Raw genomic sequence first — 21,585 nt, forward strand, 5'->3', positions numbered from 1 at the left:
CAATGGACTTCTATATTTCAATTTTTGTTTTAAAAACATTGCGTATGATGTGTTTAAAACTTATTGAAATTTTATTATATATTCAATGCAATATTATTCTATATTATTATAGCTTTTCAGAAATACGCCATTTATTAACTTAATTTTGTTTATTTAAATAACACGTCATCCATATACCGATAACAAAACACGTCAATCGTGTAACAGTGTATTTACATCGAACGAACATAGAGCAAGAGCATTCTTTCAAATTCAAATTATATTTATTTGCAAGAATGTAGTTACAGATTCTAGATGTTTCGTCATCTTTTAGTGTAAACGAAAACTCGTATTCAGTGTTGTTCAGTATTAGAACATTGCATAGGTATATAATCTTTTCGAACGCACTAAGAATCACGAAAGAATGCTCTACGCCTTTTTACACATAGTCCCCACTATGAGAAGAAGAGCATTCGCTGGTTTGATGTAAATGCACCGTAAGAAAAACTTAAAGAAAATATTTTTTTGTCAGTCTGTTTGTACATACTTACACATAACGCAATGCGTGGAATCATAATATTAACTTTTTTGCAAACGAAGTCTCGGGTAGAAATTAGTATAAGCAAAATATATTATAAAGAGGTGGGAACTGGGAAATCGCTTTTAAAACGGATTTTAATTGCGATTTATTTCTAATGAAGACTTTATCTGCCTTTTTTTAGACACATGATCTAAATTGACTTAAACTTTTATTTTAATAGGTTCAGTCGTTTTCAATTATTTTACGAAAAAATATGAACATTGCTATACTTAGGTCAGTTTATAAATTTTTGATTTCTTAGTACCTTATATATTTCTACGTTCAAAGTATTTCTTTCCTATCTTGTTTTCATAACTAAAGGTTGTTTCATACAGAAACTCAGAGGCAAGTTAAAAATAAAAACTAACCTCATTTTATAGATTTAACCCTCAAAATATACGTTATAACAAAAATACATTATTTCTAAACCCCCGGCGCAGTATTAACCAGTTTGCCATCTTTATTCAACTTGACATTTAGCAAAACGGGCGCTATTTTCTCACTAACTTCCTTTAAACTTTTATTCTTCCCGTGTACTAAAATGGCGTCATTTAGTCTCTCCCAAACTAAAGGATCGTCCAACTTTATATATGTATTTAATGTTAAATATGCCTTTAAATCACTATCTAGATTAGTTTTTTGATAAACATCATCTACAACTAGTATTACGATCCTGCCTTTAGTGTGTGCGGTGCGAAATTCCAAACTACCCCATATTGACTCAACGAAATCTTTCGACAAAACTATTATAGTACATCGCGATTGATCTATAGATCTCGCTATTTGTTCGGGGATCCAATCCCCGACCAGCCAATCACGAGTGTGTATGCACAATTTTAATTTCTTCCTACCCTCCAAATTTGGTAGAATTTTATTCGTCACTATATTTTCGTCTTGGTGCGCATAACTTATGAAAGCGTCATATTTTATGTCTTCTGGTAAAACATCGGCGATTGTAAAACCGAGTTTACGAAGAATAATTCGTATGACAACACGGTTTTTGTAATAACTTAGTATCAAAGTTATAGAAATAATAGTTAATAAGGCCAGAGAAGATATAGCTATAATAGCGTATCGCAGAACACATATAGAGTCGATATTTTTGGAAGAGATAACTTCAGAATTATCGCAAGCTATTAGACCATAGTCTAAAATGTTGTTTTTATATTGTCGTAAGATTTGTAAACTGTTTTTATAGGAACAATCGCATTTAAATGGATTTTTCGATAAATATAAAGAACAGCTGTTTTTAAGTAATTCTATTGGTGCTTGAGTTAAGTTATTGTTACTTAAATCTATCGTAGTTGCAATATTAACTTTAGGCGCGTCTGTTAAATTTAAACCAGTTAAGTTAACCAACGTAACATAACTTGGTAAATAACTTAAATCTGTCGATTTTTTTAGACTTAATTCAGCGTTTTTCAACTCATCTGGTAAATCGGGCAGCAAATCGGTCAACTTGTCTAGCGATTTATTGCAATATATCTCATATTTTAAAGTCGCCGGTCGAACGAAGCAAGAACAATTTTGTGGGCAACGTTTGTATTCGCAAACCAATTTGTTGGGCGACAAGTTGGCCAACTTGTTGCCCGACAAATCGTTTGGTTTTACACACTGCGCGTTACCCAATATTAAACGACTATTTTTTGGATTATTTTTCATATATTTGAGTAGTGTGTAAAGGGAACAGTCGCAGTTATATGGGTTATTGTCTAAGAGAATTTCCAGAGGTGTGTCGGTAGTGTCGGTACGATATATCGTGTCGGTTAGATATGTCGTGTCGGTTAGTCGGATCGTCGTGATGTTGTTGTGACGTAAGTCCACTGTGGCGGAGCCTATGAAGGATAGGTCGATGTCCTGTAACAAAGATTTTTTAATTAGTAAATAATTTGGTAAATTAAGCAGTTTCTTACTATTTTTTTATATATTCTTTATCTATGCTAATATTACAAAGCTGAAGAGTTGGTTTGTTTGAACGCACTAATCTCAGGAACTACTGGTCCGATTTGAAAACTTCTTTCGGTGTTAGATAGCCCATTTATCGAGCAAGGCTATATATCATCACGCTAAGACTAACAGGAGCGGAGCAACGCGGGTGCAACCGCGGGGCACAGCTAGTAAATAAATGGCTTATATCCATGAAGCCGAAAATTGTATATTAACTGTGTATATAATGAAAAATAAATCACTACATAGTATAAAACAAAGTCGCTTTCTCTGTCCCTTTGTATGTTTAAATCTGTAAAACTACGCAACGGATTTTCATGCGGTTTTTATTAATAGATAGAGTGATTCAAGAGGAAGGTTTTAGTATATAATTTAGGTTTTAGACAAAGCGGGCGAAGCCGCGGGCGGTAAGCTAGTAAAATATAAAAAATAAATAAAAACTCACAGTCACTTCATCGATCCTATTATATGATAGATCCAAATACTTCAAGTAGACCATCACACTTCGCCAATCTTCACAAATGTTACTTATTAAGTTATGATCCAGATCCAACTTAACTAGATCACTTAAACTTGATAACGGGGATTGGTGATCTAAGTTAGAATAGCCGGAGGGGGTAGGGGGGGTGAAAGTTAGGTAATTGTGGGAAATTGAGAGTACCTGTAATGAAAAAATACATTTTCACTATACTATAGTATCACTACATAGTATAAAACAAAGTCGCTTTCTCTGTCCCTATGTCCCTTTGTATGCTTAAATCTTTAAAACTACGCAACCGATTTTGATGAGGTTTTTTTAATAGATAGAGTGATTCAAGAGGAAGGTTTTAGTATATAATTTATAAGGTTTTAGACAAAGCGGGCGAAGCCGCGGGCGGTAAGCTAGTATAAATATAAATAAAATGTGCATATAAATAAGAATATTTAAAAAAATTGTGTGTACCGAGCACACGTGTTAGAAGTGAAACTTCTTTGGCACAGATACAAAAATCGTCGCCTTCCATGACGTGACGGTATTGCCATGACGCGACTTTGAAACTACTCTCAATGCGCTTAAAGTACTTTAGTACTTCAAGGGAAAACTTTAATGAAACAATTTTTTCTAGCAAAAAATACTTTTTTGAATTTTAACAGCATATTAATAAATTTACTGAAAACATTTTTTTCATACTGAAAAGTCTCAAAATGCTAAAATCTTAGTATAAATACAAATTAGTTAAGTAAAATATCAAATTCAAATGATTAAAGATTTATCATTAATTTATTTTTTATTGTTGATTCATTGTGATTCACAGGTTGTAAGGGATATCTTACCCGCAAGTTATTGACCAAGTCGAAAGTGTTCGTTTGCAACATTTTCAACTTATTGTTGTCTAAGTATAGTTCTTTCAAGTTAGATAGTCCCAAAAAAGCACCGCTGCAATAAAATAAATACAAATTATAACAGACTAGCTGTGCTCTGCGGTTTCACCCGCATTGTTCCGCTCCTGTTGGTGTTAGCGTGATGGTATATAGCCAATAGCCTTCCTCGATAAATGAGCTATCGAACACCTAAAGAATTTTTCAAATCGGACCTGTAGTTCCCGAGATTAGCGTTCAAACAAACAAACTCTTCAGCTTTATAATATTAGTATAGATTTTTTGATTTGATTTGATCTATTACATATTTATTGATGTCTGAATCTATACTAATCACAGGAACTACTGGTCCGATTTGAATTCTTCGGTGTTATATAGCTCATTTATCGAGGAAGGCTATATTATATCATCACGCTAAGACCAACAGGAGCGGAGCACTGCGGGTAAAACCGCGGGGCGCAGCTAGTCATTGATAATATTAAGGAAAATAATATTCAGATGGAGTTATGAGGTTCATATAAAATTACGGTCTTACTAATAAAATGTTACCCATTCGCTTTGCAATGGATTAGTTATTGCAATAAACTGTCTTGTTTTTATGATTGACGTTTCATGTGAGCAAGAGCAGGACACAGCTATGGTAGAAAATGGTAGAAATTTATCCATTGTTTAACTTTTTATTAGTAAGGCCCACAGGTAAGGCCGATAAATAAAAAGTACTTACCCGTCCAAATATCCCAATTTATTGTCGGTTACCCTCAAAACATTTAAACTGTTCAAAGTCGAAAATAAACCACTTGGCAACTCTGTCAAGTTATTGTAACTTAGATCCAATATTTCTAACTTAGTCTGATCTTGGAATAAGTTAGTTGGCAACACTTGTAACAAGTTGTGACTTAGATCCAAGTTATTTAAGTTTATACCAGTAAAAACTGGATTAAGTGTTGCCAATTTATTGTATGAAAGATCTATTTTTTGTATGTTAGTACTGTTTGTAAATATATGGGGAGGTAATTCGGTAAGATCGTTTTCATGTAAGTCAAGGTTAGTCAGTGTTGGCAGGTTGGCGAACACTGAATCTTCTAGTTTTAACGGTATTCTGTTACCGAAGAGTAATATCTGAAATAAATAATATTAATGTAAGTGTCACGTTATTTTATGTTTATTAGTCAATGTTGGTAGGTTGGCAATAATTTTTTTCAAGTTAGCACATAGTAACTATATTTTATACAATAGTTATATTAGGAAATCACTCTTTACTTGTACTTTAAAAAGTTACATTTGAAATAAATATTACATGTTTATTTATTGTTTTTAAATAAATTAAAAAAAATATTATTATTATATTAATATACAGAATGTTTGTCGTATTATTCCAATAATACTATAAAGATCTATCAATAATTACATTAAAACATACTAGTCGTCATTTAAAAATGTCATCTATCACTTAACAAAAATCCATCAAAATTACACCAGCCGTTACTTACCTCCCTAACTTCTTGCAGTCCTTTAAACGTGTCCGTCTGTATGACACTGAAGTCGTTATTATATAGATCCAAGTAAGTAATGTGGGGGGTGTTCGTGAATATGGTGTGGGGGAGGTGCGTTAGACCGTTCGAGTTTAAACTAACGTTTTGGAGATGAGGGAGGTCTGGAAAGAAAATATTTATTTGTTGAAAAAAAATAATAATCATGCATAGCTTAAAAAACGACCACGGGTTCGATTCCTGGTGGAGACGAAGAAAAAAAAATGTCTCGGTCTGGCAGGACACAGAACGCTGATCACCTACTTGTCCCTAAAGAAAATCGATCAGAGAAACAGATGTATGCATAATGCATCTACCCCACCCCACTAGGGGACATGGGACTTCATTTTTTATAGTTTTGTATAGCTTAAAAAACAATGGTACAATACAGAAAGATTACATAAGAAACATTATTGGTCTAACAACAAAACAATTTAAACACAGTTAGCGTTTAGCTACTATTATGTATTCTGTGACACAGTCTAACTTTAAACCAGGGATCTGTCACTTTAATAGTTGTCTATGTGAAATACGACAAAACCAGATTAAAGAGAACCCGCGCTTAAAGTTAAACCCTGTCTAAAGTTTTTTGTGGTAAGACCATATATTTCAAAAATACTGAGATGTGACACAATAGAACAAAAATTACGAAAATGGAAGATAGACCACACTTCAATTAAAAATATTGATTTAATGATTCATGAAATCGGTCCAGTAGTTCCTGAGATTAGTACGTTCAAACAAACACATGTTCGAGTTATATTAATATTAATGAATGCTCGATAAATAAAAAAAGGAGCGTGTGTGCTGAGCACACGTATCAGAATTGAAACTTCTTTGGCAAGATTCAAAGATATCAAAGTCGTTGCCTTACTCCATGACGTGACGTTATTGCCATGACGCGACCTTGAAATTTTACTCTCAATGCGCCTAAAGAAGTTTCACTCAAAAAAGGAATCGAAAAAAAAAATTTTTTTTGCTTTTTTTATAATTGTCTTAAAAAAACTCACCGTCAAAAGCGTCCCCCTCTACTACCCCAACACTATTACCCCACAACGACACTTGCACCAACCCTGTTGAACCTTTAAACAAATTCCTATCCACTTTGGGTATAGCACTTTCAGCTATTTCGATCTTTTGCAGCGATTTAAGCGCTTTATGCATTGGTTGTATTATACCACCCGTGAATTTTAAATATTGCAGCGCTTTCAGGGTTGAAAGCGCTGTGTAGGGGATGGTTACGTTGGGTGCTGGAAACGAAATATAAGGAATTTATAAGTAATCAAGGTTTTTTGAAAAAAATTTTGAGAATTTATTGCCATTTTTTCTGATGTAAGCGGTTGATTTTAAGTCAATAAAAAATCTGTACCTCGAATTATTTTTTAACAAATTTTTAAATTTTTTGAGAACTTTTTGTCATTTTTTCTGATGTAAGGTTGATTTTAATTCAATAAAAAATCTGTATCTCGAATTATGTTTTAACAAAAAATATTATGCCTTCTATTTGTATTAACTGGATAATTAATTGGGGCGAACCGGAAGGGCCCAATCAACAATCACAAAAAAAAGTCGATTGTTAAAGTAAACAGTACACAAGCATAAAATAAAATTAACATAGGGCAAAGTTAATTAATCATTACATCTATGTTAGTCTGTACAGTAATATATGGGTCTGTCAAACAACAATTACTTCTATTTGTACAATTCATAGTCTGTTACCAAAATTAATAAAATTAATAAATACATTTATCAACTCACCCGCATACAAAAATACCACCGCTGTCACATTACCCAGCCCGTCAAAATGTCCCTCTGTCAGGTGTACATCCAAATGTTTGACCGTCAATCTCGTCACACCGTTCCCGTCAATGATATCTAGCACACATGACAGGGGTTGTGGGGGTTGACAGCTATCAAGTGTGAGGTATCTGACAGTTTTGGGTGCGTGCGTGTGTGTGTAGTTTGTGATGTACGGTTTGACTTGTTGTATGTGTGTACAGGTGTAGGTACTGTCCTGGAAGGATACAATTTTAAGGTGTTTTATTCTTTCTTTATATTATATGGTAAAGCAATATATTCAATTTTTTGTTTTTTAAAAATTATATTTTTTTCCTTAAAATAGGGGATAAAATACTTTTCCCCATTTATATTTAGCTCTTTATTCTTTATTATTGACGTAAACTAAACAATTTGACTCAGAGTCTCGTCTAAAAATTGTACGAAACAAAACTCTGCCTGTGCATTTATGAGGCAGAGTTTTCTAATAAGCGATACAATCGATTTTGAACATTATTTCCACGAAAAAGTGCTAATTTTGAACGTGTTAATTATTTGACGACCTTTTGATAGGCGATTGTGAATTGTGAGTCTTCTTGTTTTTAGTTCGTTAATTATTATTTTTTTAATTTCAATTTATTCTGTTTCACACAATAGCATGAATATGAATTATTTTTGGGGGGGTATGCAATATACATAATTTATAACTACCCTCGTAAAATAGAAAAAAGATTCACATCTTTTATTCTATTTCTGGTTATGTTTACGTTATAATATATGAAGTCTTTATTTTACATAACTTAAAACTACCCCCAAAACAAGACTTTTTGTTCTTTTTTCTAATAACTTACTTCACAAACAACCTGCACGCCCTCCCCCCCACTGTCCACAGACACCGTGACCCTCTCTGGAAGGGCACACGACACCTCCACTTGAGCTATCATCTTGGTTGCTAGGCAACCGGACGTTATCCCCTCCCCTACCCATTGGTAAGCGCTGGAGTTGTATGGAAAGTCGCTGGAAAAGGAAAATTCATTTATAAGAGAAAGATAAATGTGTGTTTGTTAGAAATTACATAATGATAAATTTATTATTTAAAAAAAATCAAAAATATACCAAAGAAGACTGTAATTTTAAAATAAAACTAGGTAGGTAAGGCACGCGAACGAAGCCGCGGGCAAAAACCAAGTATTTCTATAGCTTATGTTTTATTCTAATTAATTTCTTGTAGATAAGCTTCATCACTATTCACTACTGATAAGTATCATCAAAATCTGTTCAGTTGTTTTCACGTATAAGAATTAACTGAAACAGAATTTCATACTGATTGTCTTTTATTAGTCAACTATTTGGTCTAATAGACTACTGGTATATTGGTCTACTCACAGAAGATCATCGCCCCCGCAACTGCTGGCTACCAGCAGAGCCAGTAAGAAGCACTGTCTCATGCTGGGATACTACGGCCTTAGTTGCAGCATCACAGCATCTGAAATATAATAATATGTATACTTACGTAATTTTGATCAATTATATCTATGTTACAATAAGTTTATTTTAAAAATTGTTAACACGTACTAGTTAATGTGGATTTAATTTTTAATGAATGAAAATGAAAAATAAAATTCGATCACGAAGCGGTATTCGAAGCCGCGTCGTCCGCCATTCAGGGCGATAAAAATGTATATTTATAAAGCACTAGCTTTCTACACGCGGCTTCGCCCGCGCAGTCAAAGAAAAACCCGCATAGTTCCCGTTCCCGTGGGATTTCCGTGATAAAACCTATCCTATGTCCCGGGGTAAAAAGTAGCCTTCCTTTCTCGGGTATCAAAATATCTCTATACCACATGCAAATTGGTTCGGTAGTTAAGGCGTGATTGAGTAACAGACAGACAGAGTTACTTTCGCATTTATAATATTAAGTATGGATTTGAATGCCATTAAAACCAAAATATAAAAATGGAATGTGGATAGTATCCAGCAGGTAGGTAATAAATAATATTATGTACTTTCGCATGCAAATAATTAACTTGAAATTACAACTTATGTACCTATTGCACTTTTTGAGTTGCTATAAAAATACAAAAGAGGGCAGCTATTTCAAAAATAAAATAAGCTATATTTTTAAATATTATTAATACCAAGCTAATACCATAATGTTGCGATTAAAAGGGATCATTTATAAAGAGATAAAAAGAGCATGTGGGCTGAGCACACTTGTCACAAGTGAAACTTCTTTGGCAAGATTCAAAGATACCAAAATCGTCGCTACTCCATGACGTGACGGTTTTGTCATGACGCGACATTGAAATTTTTCCCTGAACGCGTCTAAAGAAGTTTCACTTCGAAAATCTACGGAACCCTTAGTGTCGCGAGTCCGACTCGCACTTTACCGATTTTTTACTTTTCCACAAATATTTCCTTATAACAAAGAGCATTTAATCTCATTATAATATTAATATAACACTTGATTACTAACCTTTGACATTATAATATATATATACATGTCTCTTATCATTTACTGATAATGGTGTACAAATATTACTGTACTTAATGCAAAAATACATTTAAAAGCCAATTAAGTACACTTAATTATCCTGCTAATATTATAAATGCGAAAGTTTGTAAGGATGTATGTGTATGTATGTTACTCTTTCACGCAAATACTACTGAACCGATTACAATGAAATGTAGCACACTTATAAAGGGTAACTTAGATTAACACATAGGAAAGGTTTTATCCCGGAAATCCCACAGGAACGGGAACTATGCGGGTTTTCTATGAAAACGCAAGCGAAGCCGCGGACGGAAAACTAGTCTCGATATAAAAGTGGCTAATCATTTATAAGTAAAACTAGCTTTCCGCCCGCGGCTTCGCCCGCTTTATCTAAAACCTAATAAATAATATACTAAAACCTTCCTCTTGAATCGGGAAATCTAAAATCGGTTGCGTAGTTTTCAAGATTCAAGCATACAAAGGGACATAGGGACAGAGTAAGCGACTTTGTTTTATACTATGTAGTGATGATGATGAAAAACCCCCCACAATATTGTTTGTTTTCGTCAATTAAAATTAATACGTAGATAATATTAACGATTATTAAATAGCGGGTATAATTGATGACGTCACGTGGCGCGTGATTTCCCGCCATTTTGTCGCTTATTAATTATCTGTAAAACTATTGTGTTTTTTTTTTATTCGAATTAAGACAAAGGAAAAGTTGTTTCATTTTAAGTAACATTATAAATTAATTTCATGGTTAGGAATTATTATAAAGTCCAATATTGTTGTTATCCATATTATAAAGCTGAAGAGTTTGTTTGTTTAATTGAACGCGATAATATCAGGAACTACGGGTCCGATTTGAAAAACTATTTCCATGTTAGATAAAAGGCTATATCATAGGCAATAGGAGCGGAGCAATTCGAATAAAATCGCAGAGCACAGCTAGTAAAGAAGAATCTTGTTCAAAAACTCATTTAAAAAAGTTTAAGTCCAAGTTCAAACAAGAAAATACTATCGTGTTATTGGTAACTTTTATCACTTACGGAATACCTTTAGGTACTTATCTATTAAAAAAACGCATCAAAATTAGTTTCATAGTTTTAAAGATGTAAGCATACATAGGGATATAGGGACAGAGAAAGCGACTTGTTTTATACTATGAAGTGTAAACTAGAAACGCAAACGAAACCATGTTGCAATACTAGTACTTATAGCAAATACATACGTATCAAATTGTCAACTTCCTTTCTTGCAATCAGTTAATATACATAACTTGAGAAAAACCACTAAGTTAAACCAGTACCTTATCAAGAGATATGCTAACCAAACAGTAGGGTTGGTATATCAATAGTTAATATTATTATTTTTTATATTACGTAATAATCTTACTAATAATATAGAGCTGAAGAGCTTTTTTGTTTGGTTGAACGCGCTAATTTCTTCGAAGAAAAAGTTAGTTTCTTCAGTTTTAGATATTATGTATAAATTATCACGCTAAATCTAAATCCAATAGGAGCGGAGCTATGCGGATAAAACCGCGAGGTATATAATAGTTTATTATATAAAAAAATTGTCATCTTGTTTTTAGAATCTCTTGCTTAAACGGTTTATAAAACTATTTTTTTTATTTGTTTTTTCAAATTGATATTTTACTAAATGAGCATTGGAAATAAAAACGCAATATCTATAGCACTAATAAATAATTAATCATTACCTAATTAAATATTAAATAACATTTTTAACTAATTAAATATTTAATATTTTTTTGGCAGCCCTACAATCAAGAATATCGTAATCGATACGAGGAAAATGCGATACATGGTGATCCGCCATCTTTGAAATGATTTCAAAGTCGATACTTTACACAAAAAGTAAACATTGATGTTCAATGCCTCAAAGTTCAGTTAAAAATAATAATACAGAACACAGATCACGTATTTATTAAAAACTAGCGGGCCGCCCCGGCTTCGCCCGTGGAGTTTCTTGCCGGTTCTTCTCCATAGATACTGCTTTCCGAATCGGTGGTAAATGTTAAAAATATGTAATGACGATTCGAAAGTGCTTCTCGAAGAAGTCTAATTGAATAAATACATGTTTGAGTTTGAGTTTATAAAAAATAATTACTTATCGAAATCGATTCAGCCGTTCTCGAGTTAAGCGCTTACTACCAACACATATTGCGATTAATTTTTTAGTTTTCGTACTAGGTACTTTAACTTTAATTTTTAATTTTTTGTTTTATTTTTCGACATAGTTTACTTTAGTTTCCGCTTTTACGTAACTACCGTCTTACATGTCCTTTCCTTTAATTGCCTGGAAGAGATTGCTTTTAGCAATAAGGCCGTCACGTCATTTGTTTATTTATTGTTGTTCTGGACTTATAAACCAAACCATTTAAAAAATACATGTGGCATTTGACTGCCGCGGTAAAGCTATTGCATATCTAGCATCGCATCGCTGTGCCGGTTGGAGGGGGGGGTGTTAGGTTTTTTCGTTACGGAATTTTTACATTCGCCGCGCTCAAAGTCTGAGACAAAAGCGTTATTATTAGTTTTATTTTAGAGAAAGGCGTTAGCTAATACATAATGTAACTTAACTAATAAATATTTAAAGTTGTCCAACTTAGCATACTTAAGTCTAAGAATAGACATTCTTTAGGTGTGTAAAGAATACTAAGTAATAGATAGTTACAGAACAAACAGACAATTCAAACTATGCGGGTTTTCTTAAATACAATCTTCTCACAATCAATACAAAAAAAACTTCATTCATGATATTTGCTGCAAAGAATAAACCCCTTCCAAACACTACCCCAATTCTTACTATAGATAAGGAAATCATCCAATACTCAAACTGTGAAAAATACCTAGGGCTGTGGTTAGATGATAAACTCACTTGGACGGTACATATTAACCATATCAAAAGTAAACTAACATCACTACTAAGATCACTCCATAGAGTAACACAGTGTATTCCAAAAAAAGAACGTTTAATGATCTATAATTCTTTAGTAAAGCCTCATCTAGATTATTTAATTGAGATATGGGGATCAGCCTCCAAAACAAATTTAATTTCACTACAAAGAACTCAGAACAAAATTATAAAAACTCTTTTTAACTATCATTACCTTACTTCTACAAAAACACTATACTCAACAACTAAATTATTTACACTCTCACAAATTTACGCATATTCCACATGTATCCTTATCAAGAAAATAACAACAAATACAACAAAATCAAATCTACAAATACCTAAAAAATCAACAAAATATAACTTGAGAAATCAAAATGATTTGCAACCTATCTCGACTCGAACTAACTATGGAAAAAAAACTATACTCTTTGAAGGAGCACAGATGTTCAATAGACTGCCAAAAAAATTAAAAAATTGTAAGAGTCTTAATGTATTCAAAAAATTACTTAAAAATCATATACACTGTAATTTAGAATAGAAAAGTAGAATACAACTTAAGCTTGTTTTGTATAAAGTATAAAAATATGTAAAATTTGTACTGTATGAGTATTACCTTAAACTAGAGATAAGATTAATTTATATATAAGATAGCATGTAACTCATTTTAAGTGAACTATTGTTTTTATGAGTAATAAAGTCTTTAAACCTAACTATGCGGGTTTTTCTTTGAAAACGCGGGCGAAGCCGCTAGCGGAAAGCTATAGTACCTATCCTAGCAATCCTACTAATATTATAGTTAAATGCGAAAGATTTGAGGATGGATGTGTGTGTGTATGTTTGTTACTCTTTTTCCCGAATACTACTGAACCGATTATAATGAAATTTGGCACATACGTTTTATCCCGAAATTCCCAGGGGAAAGGGAACTATGTGGGTTTTTCTTTGAAGGTATCTAAACTAATAATAAAATTGGAGTGTCTGTTTGTAATCTATACTTACGCGCTAATCTCAGGAACTACTGGTCCGATTTGAAAAATTATTTCGGTTTTAAATTGCCCATTTATCGAGGAAGGGAAGTATATATGTTATAGAATGGTAAATTAACTTAAAGCTACATCATTGCCAAATATCATCAAAATCTGTGTAGGTAGTTTTAAAGATTTAAGCATTTAGCATACATTGTGACGGACAGACAGCGACTTTGTATTATACCTATGTAGTAATTAGTGATGATTTCATAGTAATGTTCTGAAACATAATATACCTAAGTACTAATATTTTGTTCGAGGGGCGTTGTTATGATAATATTATATTTATCAGTATAAATAAACATTTAACTAAAATATGAGCATCTATTTCTGCTTATTCATATCGAAAACATACATGAGAACGTATCTGTTATGTTTATGGTTTATAAAATACTAGCTTTCCGCCCGCGGTTTCGCCCGCGTTTTGAAAGAAAAACCCGCATAATTCCCATTTCCATGGGATTTCCGGGATGAAACCTATCCTATGTGTTAATCCAAGTTACCCTCTATAAGTGTACTAAATTTCATTCTAATCGGTTCAGTAGTATTTGTGTGAAAGAGTAACAAACACAGACACACACACATCCTCACAAACTTTCGCATTTATAATAATATTAGTAGGATAGGAAATAAGAGATTATTTTAAACACAAGACAGACATAAATAAAATTGACTTTTTGTTCGGTTGGTAATTAATTATTAAAACAATAAACATACTAGCTGTGGCCGCGACTTCGTTTGCGCGTTCTAATTAAATAATATCCTTTACGTATACTAGCTGCACCGGGCGGTTTCCGTGGGAATAAAGAATAGCCTAATTTACTCCTTATAATATCAGCTATCTGTCGGTGAAATTTCCACCAAAATCGGTCCAGCCGTTCAGAGATTAAACGAGACAAACAGACAGACAGACAAACAAAAATTTTAAAAAATCCTTGTGGTATTACCTATTAAAGCACTCAACACACGGAGATCACGTAGGTAGGTAAGTATTTTTTATTAAATCGGTCCAGTATTTCCAGAGATGAGCGCGTTCAAACAAACTCTTCAGCTGTTTATTATTAGTAAAGAAGTAAAGATGAATTTACGAATCATTGTTCATTTTAAAATATTGACTAATCATGGTTAGGTATAATAAAAATACTAAATAATGTGCATTTATTTACCTAGGTATGCATTTAATTTCTCTTATTACACGCTTAGATATATTTATCACTTCAGTAGTGGCACAAATAAAATGTGGCGAATTTGCCACATTTTACTTCGGTATTTTGATGTCCATGCTCCATTTGAAGATTGAATGTTGTATCTTTAGTAATCTATACTAATATTATAAAGCTGAAGAGTTTGTTTGTTTGATTGAATGCGCTAATCTCAGGAACTACTGGTCCGATTTGAAAAATTCTTTCGGTGTTATATACCTAGCTCATTTATCGAGGAAGGCTATATATATCATCACGCTACGACCAACAGGAGAGGAGCCACGTGGGTGAAACCGCGCGGAGCAGCTAGTCTGGGATAGTACCATTTACGATTCTAAGCAAAACCAGTTTAAAAAACCCACGTAGCTATCTAGTATCTACCTACGTTCGTACGCAGTTTTCTTTTATTTGTCTTACAACTTCCGAGTATTTCTCTGCCAGAAAACATACAAACAAACAGTATATTTTCTAGAATATACATAATATTATGTACAAAAAAAGCCAAAGACAAGATATTATACCTCCGGGAAGTTGGCACCGCACTTTGAAGTTAGAAAAATTTTAAAGGTTGTTCCAGGTTGTTCTAGGTTTGTTCTACATTGTTCCAGAATTTCATACAGCTGAGATTACTAAAAACTAAAAAAGCTCGAGCGAATTGGTATCCGGGGAACAGCTTACAAACTACTAGAAGATTTCCTCTCGAATAGAACTCAATCCGTTAAGATTGGTAGTCATATCAGCACTGAAGAATGTTTGGAATTTGGCTTACCCCAAGGGAGTTTACTATCTCCGCTCCTTTTTCAAATATATGTTAACGATCTTTGCCAACTTGCTTATCCTTCTACACGTATCATAGCATATGCGGATGATACTGTACTTTTAGTGAGTGGCCGTGACTGGGATGAGGCAAAGAAAGGAGCGGAAGGTGCTTTAAGTGTTGTTCAAAATTGGCTTTCTTCAAACTTCCTGACCTTAAATATTAAAAAATCTAAATTTATTACCTTTGCCAGTAAAATATCTGCTATTCCACCTGAACCTTCTTTCAAAATTATAGCCCACTCGTGCGAAAGAGTAAATACCTGCAATTGTATATCCATAGATAGAGCCGTCTCGGTAAAATATCTCGGAGTCTGGTTAGACTCTTGCCTCTCCTGGAAACAGCACCTTGAAGCCATCTCTTCGCGAATACGTAAGTTAATATTCGTTTTTAAAAAATTACGGATCCCTGCCAATAAAGGTGTTCTTAAAATAGTGTACACCGCATTATGCGAATCAATTATTGGTTACTGCATCACTGTCTGGGGAGGTGCTCCGAAAAACAATATTCTACAAGCTGAACGAGCTCAAAGAGCAGTGATTAAATCTCTTCTCAACAAACCCTTCAGATACCCAACGAAACAAGTATACACTGACTTTAAGGTACTTACAGTGCGCAAAATGTATATACTCCGGGCAATGTTGAAGAAGCATAAAAGCCTTCCCGCAACTAAAAGTAAATTCCCAGATAAGAGGCGACCCCCGCCGATATGCCCAGTCTTATATACAAATACTAAGCTTGCAAAAAGACATTACGAATTCCTAAGTTCTCATCTATATAATAAATTAAATAAGACACTTAATATACACAACATGAACACATTACAATGTAAGTCCAACCTAACTAATTACCTTCTAGATCTTAATTATGATGAATGTGAACACTTGTTAGATCACTATATTATTTAATCCAAACTACAAAATAGAAAACACACACACACGAACACTCCCTCACACACACACACACACACACACACACACACACACACACACACACACACACACACACACACACACACACTCAATACGTATATCCTTTCTTTTAAATTCTTTTAGATTTTTAGTTCAATTTCTCTTTTTTTTTTTTTTCCTAAAGAGTATATTTTTTAAATTCACCAAATCTTTGGCTAAAGTGATACTTGCATAATATAGAATTGTTACAATAATCAGGTATACCATTTGTATCAACGGACGGATAAATGTCTCCTGTAACACAGGACATTCCCTAGTATAGGAGACATTGTTTAAATAGCGCAATTAACCTACGGTTTATGTTTTAATTATATGTAAGTTATCCCAAAATCTAATTGCATATGTACACATGTATTTCTGTTTTCAAATAAAGAATTTATTATTATTATTATGTCTCTCTCCATAATACACGGGTATCGCCGTAAGGATGATACCCGGTCCTTTGGAAGGCTTACGTGGGGACACATGTCCAACACGCAGAGGCCCTTTAGAGAATTTAATGTGTTGTGGGACACCAGCCGCAGCCTGCCCATGGCTGCACTATAGAGATACAGCCCTGGGCAGTCCGCGGCCAATGTAGGACTATTGCAGAAAAATGGAAATGAATAAAACTGGGTTATGGAAGGGGGTGTTAGATGGACTGGTATATTGGGTCTATGGGGACTATGGACGTCTGCCTTTTCAATATTAAAAATTGAAAATTATGGCAGACGGTGACTCGCCAGTTCGGTCGATGGGCTCCCAAAAAGGTTACCGATAATGGCAACAAGGGGGCAACATCAGCTGAACGGCTGGGGGTGTAGAGAGGTGCGGCACCGGTTTCACCATCGCGGGCCCGCGGGCCCGGAGCGGGTTTCCCCGCTATTACGCCATTATACACTTCCACCCCCGAGCATATAGCTCTAGCGGCTCCACTCTGGACGGCCAACAAAGGCAAGCCAGAGGTAGGGGATCCTGAACCTCGTCATTGTTCACTCCGAACTGCCACCGGGACAGCCCAGAGGTGAGGACAGGGACCTCCCCCGGGAGCGCTCGGTTCCCGCGGGGTCGCTACTCCCCGACACCTCGCCACAAGGTGCCCTGCGGGGTGACTGACTGCACGGTTGGGATATCTATTGTAGATATGCCAACCGGGGGCGATGGGGTCGTCACATCCCTACGCCTTTATTATTATTATTATTAATACTTTTCGAGAAAAGTCAAAAAACCCGATTTTTGAGCTGGCACCGCACTTTTTAGATATCGCGATTCTGGCGGTTGTTCCAGGTTGTTCTAGGTTTGTTCTATAATGTTCCAAAATATCGCGTCCGAAAAAAATTGTTTTCCACAAAATTCGTAAAAAACCACCTCCGGGAAGTTGGCACCGCACTTTAAAGTTAGAAAAATTTTAAAGGTTGTTCCAGGTTGTTCTAGGTTTGTTCTACATTGTTCCAAAATATCGCGTCCGAAAAAAACTTATTTTCCACAAAATTCGCAAAAAATCAAAAAGAAGTTGGCACCGCACTTTGAAGTTAGAAAAATTTTAAAGGTTGTTCCAGGTTGTTCTAGGTTTGTTCTATATTGTTCCAAAATATCGCGTCCGAAAAAAAATTATTTTCCACAAAATTCGCAAAAAACCAAAAAGAAGTTGCCACCGCACTTTGAAGTTAGAAAAATTTTAAAGGTTGTTCCAGGTTGTTCTAGGTTTGTTCTATATTGTTCCAAAATATCGCGTCCGAAAAAAATTTATTTTCCACAAAATTCGTAAAAAACCAAAAAGAAGTTGGCACCGCACTTTGAAGTTAGAAAAATTTTAAAGGTTGTTCCAGGTTGTTCTAGGTTTGTTCTATATTGTTCCAAAATATCGCGTCCGAAAAAAAAATTATTTTCCACAAAATTCGTAAAAAACCACCTCCGGGAAGTTGGCACCGCACTTTGAAGTTATAAAAATTTTAAAGGTTGTTCCAGGTTGTTCTAGGTTTGTTCTACATTGTTCCAAAATATCGCGTCCGAAAAAAATTTATTTTCCACAAAATTCGCAAAAAACAAAAAAGAAAAAAAATTATTTTCCACAAAATTCGCAAAAAACCAAAAAGAAGTTGGCACCGCACTTTGAAGTTAGAAAAATTTTAAAGGTTGTTCCAGGTTATTCTAGGTTTGTTCTATATTGTTCCAAAATATCGCGTCCGAAAAAAATTTATTTTCCACAAAATTCGCAAAAAACCAAAAAGAAGTTGGCACTGCACTTTGAAGTTAGAAAAATTTTAAAGGTTGTTCTAGGTTTATTTTTCATAGAAAGATAGTTATTTCGATAACATTCTTACACGTTTCTGTAGGGTATATAATATAGTATTTATCAAATTTATTCATTAGGTATTTATTAACTTAATAGTAATTAACTTTGACATATCTTATTATAACCGAGTTTTCAAAGCGTTAAAAAGTTCTTTTCAGAACTACTTACACATTATTTTATTCATCTTATAATTGTTTCTTCACAAAACATTTTCCGGTTTCACTTACTTTTGCTATTAATTAACATTATTTATTTTTCAAAGAAAGATAGTTATTTCGATAACACTTCAAATGTGGTGCCTATAGACAACTCAGAACAACCGCCAGAATCGTGATATCTTAAAAGTGCGGTGCCAGATATTTTTTTTTTTTGAAATTAGTGAAAAATAAATTTTTTTCGGACGCGATATTTTGGAACAATATAGAACAAACCTAGAACAACCTGGAACAACCTTTAAAATTTTTCTAACTTCAAAGTGCGGTGCCAACTTCTTTTTGGTTTTTTGCGAATTTTGTGGAAAATAATTTTTTTTCGGACGCGATATTTTGGAACAATATAGAACAAACCTAGAACAACCTGGAACAACCTTTAAAATTTTTCTAACTTCAAAGTGCGGTGCCAACTTCTTTTTGATTTTTTGCGAATTTTGTGGAAAATAAATTTTTTTCGGACGCGATATTTTGGAACAATGTAGAACAAACCTAGAACAACCTGGAACAACCTTTAAAATTTTTCTAACTTTAAAGTGCGGTGCCAACTTCCCGGAGGTGGTTTTTTACGAATTTTGTGGAAAACAATTTTTTTTCGGACGCGATATTTTGGAACAATATAGAACAAACCTAGAACAACCTGGAACAACCTTTAAAATTTTTCTAACTTCAAAGTGCGGTGCCAACTTCTTTTTGGTTTTTTTACGAATTTTGTGGAAAATAAATTTTTTTCGGACGCGATATTTTGGAACAATATAGAACAAACCTAGAACAACCTGAAACAACCTTTAAAATTTTTCTAACTTCAAAGTGTGGTGCCAACTTCCCGGAGGTCAACTACTTTTTGGTTTTTTGCGAATTTTGTGGAAAATAAATTTTTTTCGGACGCGATATTTTGGAACAAAATTTTTCTAACATCAAAGTGCGGTGCCAACTTCTTTTTGGTTTCTTGCGAATTTTGTGGAAAATAATTTTTTTTCGGGCGCGATATTTTGGAACAATATAGAACAAACCTAGAACAACCTGGAACAACCTTTAAAATTTTTCTAACTTCAAAGTGCGGTGCCAACTTCTTTTTGGTTTTTTACGAATTTTGTGGAAAATAAATTTTTTTCGGACGCGATATTTTGGAACATTATAGAACAAACCTAGAACAACCTGGAACAACCGCCAGAATCGCGATATCTAAAAAGTGCGGTGCCAGCTCAAAAATCGGGTTTCTCGAAAAGTATTAATCTCAGCTGTATGAAATTCTGGAACAATGTAGAACAAACCTAGAACAACCTGGAACAACCTTTAAAATTTTTCTAACTTCAAAGTGCGGTGCCAACTTCCCGGAGGTAGATATTATGTAGATTATTTTTGTATAGTAGTAAATTCAAATATAGTACCTACCTAGATGAGTTGTGTTATTATCTGCTATTAGTTATTACTCATATTTAAACTAAGTTTTACGCTTTTCATATTTAAATAAACTTCGTCATCTATACAATAACAATTATATTCAAATTTTCAACGCTCAATAATTTTTGTAAACAATATACAAATACAAATACGACATAAAGATCTACATTTTTGAATTTGGCGCCATCATTCCAGGAACTGGCTTTTGTTTTTAAAAACAGAACCACCACAGGATAAAAACTAACTTACCAGTTAATTGCAATGAAATCAAACTCATTCAGATTCTTTTAGCATACTTAATCGAACCATCAAGCTGAGGTCAGAACAATATTGTACAATACTAACCGGTTTTAGGGTCAATTATCCAAAATTAATCACTTCCAAAACACATGAAACACAGTACAAATTATCACAACACTATTCATGTATTATAATAATTGATTTACAATAATTAAAAACACGTAAAAATATCACAGTTTTAAAATCGAATACATATTACGTCAATGAAGTTTTGCAAACAACTAAATTGAATTGAGAATTATTGAGAAACAGAAGCATGGAAGACGGATGTTCGGCTTTTGTCTCGCTCGCACGTATGGCTAAATGGTATGTGCGTCTCGCTTTAGTTGAACGTGCGATTTTATCTCGCTTGTTCTTATTGTTATTTATATTTGCATCTCTGTCGGTTGTGTACGCGCAGCGTAAAATCGAGAATGATATTCATTGCTTCTTTTGTATCATTGTTTTTAAGAAATTATTTAGATAATCTAATGTAGGCAGCAATGGAAAATATAATTAAGATGGGTTTCCACCCACGATTTTACATGCTTCGTAAATTCTATAAAACTGTCCCCATATTATTTAACAACCTAATTTGACTGATTTATTTGTACAATGTTTATGACTACATTCAACCATCCTAACTATAGAATTATAAATTATTAGTTCAACCTACGTTTGAACATCTGTTTTAGCGTGAAATAGTAACAAACATCCATCCATTCTCACAAATTCATTAAAATTTACTTTATTTCCAAAAAACAAACTTTCTAGGTACTTAGGTACATTATAAAATTAAACAGGGTGCAAT

At 33.7% G+C, this 21,585-nt stretch overlaps 1 protein-coding gene across 2 annotated transcripts; it reads right to left on the minus strand.

The window, feature by feature from the left end:
• Positions 1–313: 313 nt before the first annotated feature.
• LOC123704619 (protein toll-like) lies at positions 314–21,018 on the minus strand. Of its 2 annotated transcripts, none has more exons than XM_045653015.1 (10): positions 20,841–21,018; positions 8,557–8,656; positions 8,022–8,187; positions 7,153–7,408; positions 6,405–6,644; positions 5,356–5,519; positions 4,590–4,984; positions 3,821–3,923; positions 2,952–3,167; positions 314–2,416 (listed from the first exon to the last, which is right to left on the minus strand). In XM_045653015.1, the coding sequence occupies exons 2-10, from the start codon at positions 8,616–8,618 to the stop codon at positions 983–985; spliced, it is 3,036 nt and encodes a 1,011-aa protein (XP_045508971.1). In that variant the 5' UTR covers positions 8,619–8,656; positions 20,841–21,018; the 3' UTR covers positions 314–982. The 2 variants fall into 2 exon arrangements, with proteins under 2 accessions (XP_045508971.1, XP_045508972.1); XM_045653016.1 differs by lacking the exon at positions 20,841–21,018 and adding an exon at positions 20,745–20,820.
• Between the last annotated feature and the right edge of the window lie 567 nt (positions 21,019–21,585).

Source organism: Colias croceus, chromosome 30 (genome assembly GCF_905220415.1).
Source record: "Colias croceus chromosome 30, ilColCroc2.1".
NCBI lineage: Eukaryota > Metazoa > Arthropoda > Insecta > Lepidoptera > Pieridae > Colias > Colias croceus.

Coding starts and splice junctions, on each gene's coding strand:
- LOC123704619 (XM_045653015.1), bottom strand. CDS start 8,618: ATGAGACAGTGCTTCTTACTGGCTCTGCTGGTAGCCAGCAGTTGCGGG. Junction 4,985..5,355: donor GACTGCAAGAAGTTAGGGAG/GTAAGTAACGGC, acceptor TATTTATTTCAG/ATATTACTCTTCGGTAACAG. Junction 3,168..3,820: donor ACTTGGTCAATAACTTGCGG/GTAAGATATCCC, acceptor TTTTCATTACAG/GTACTCTCAATTTCCCACAA.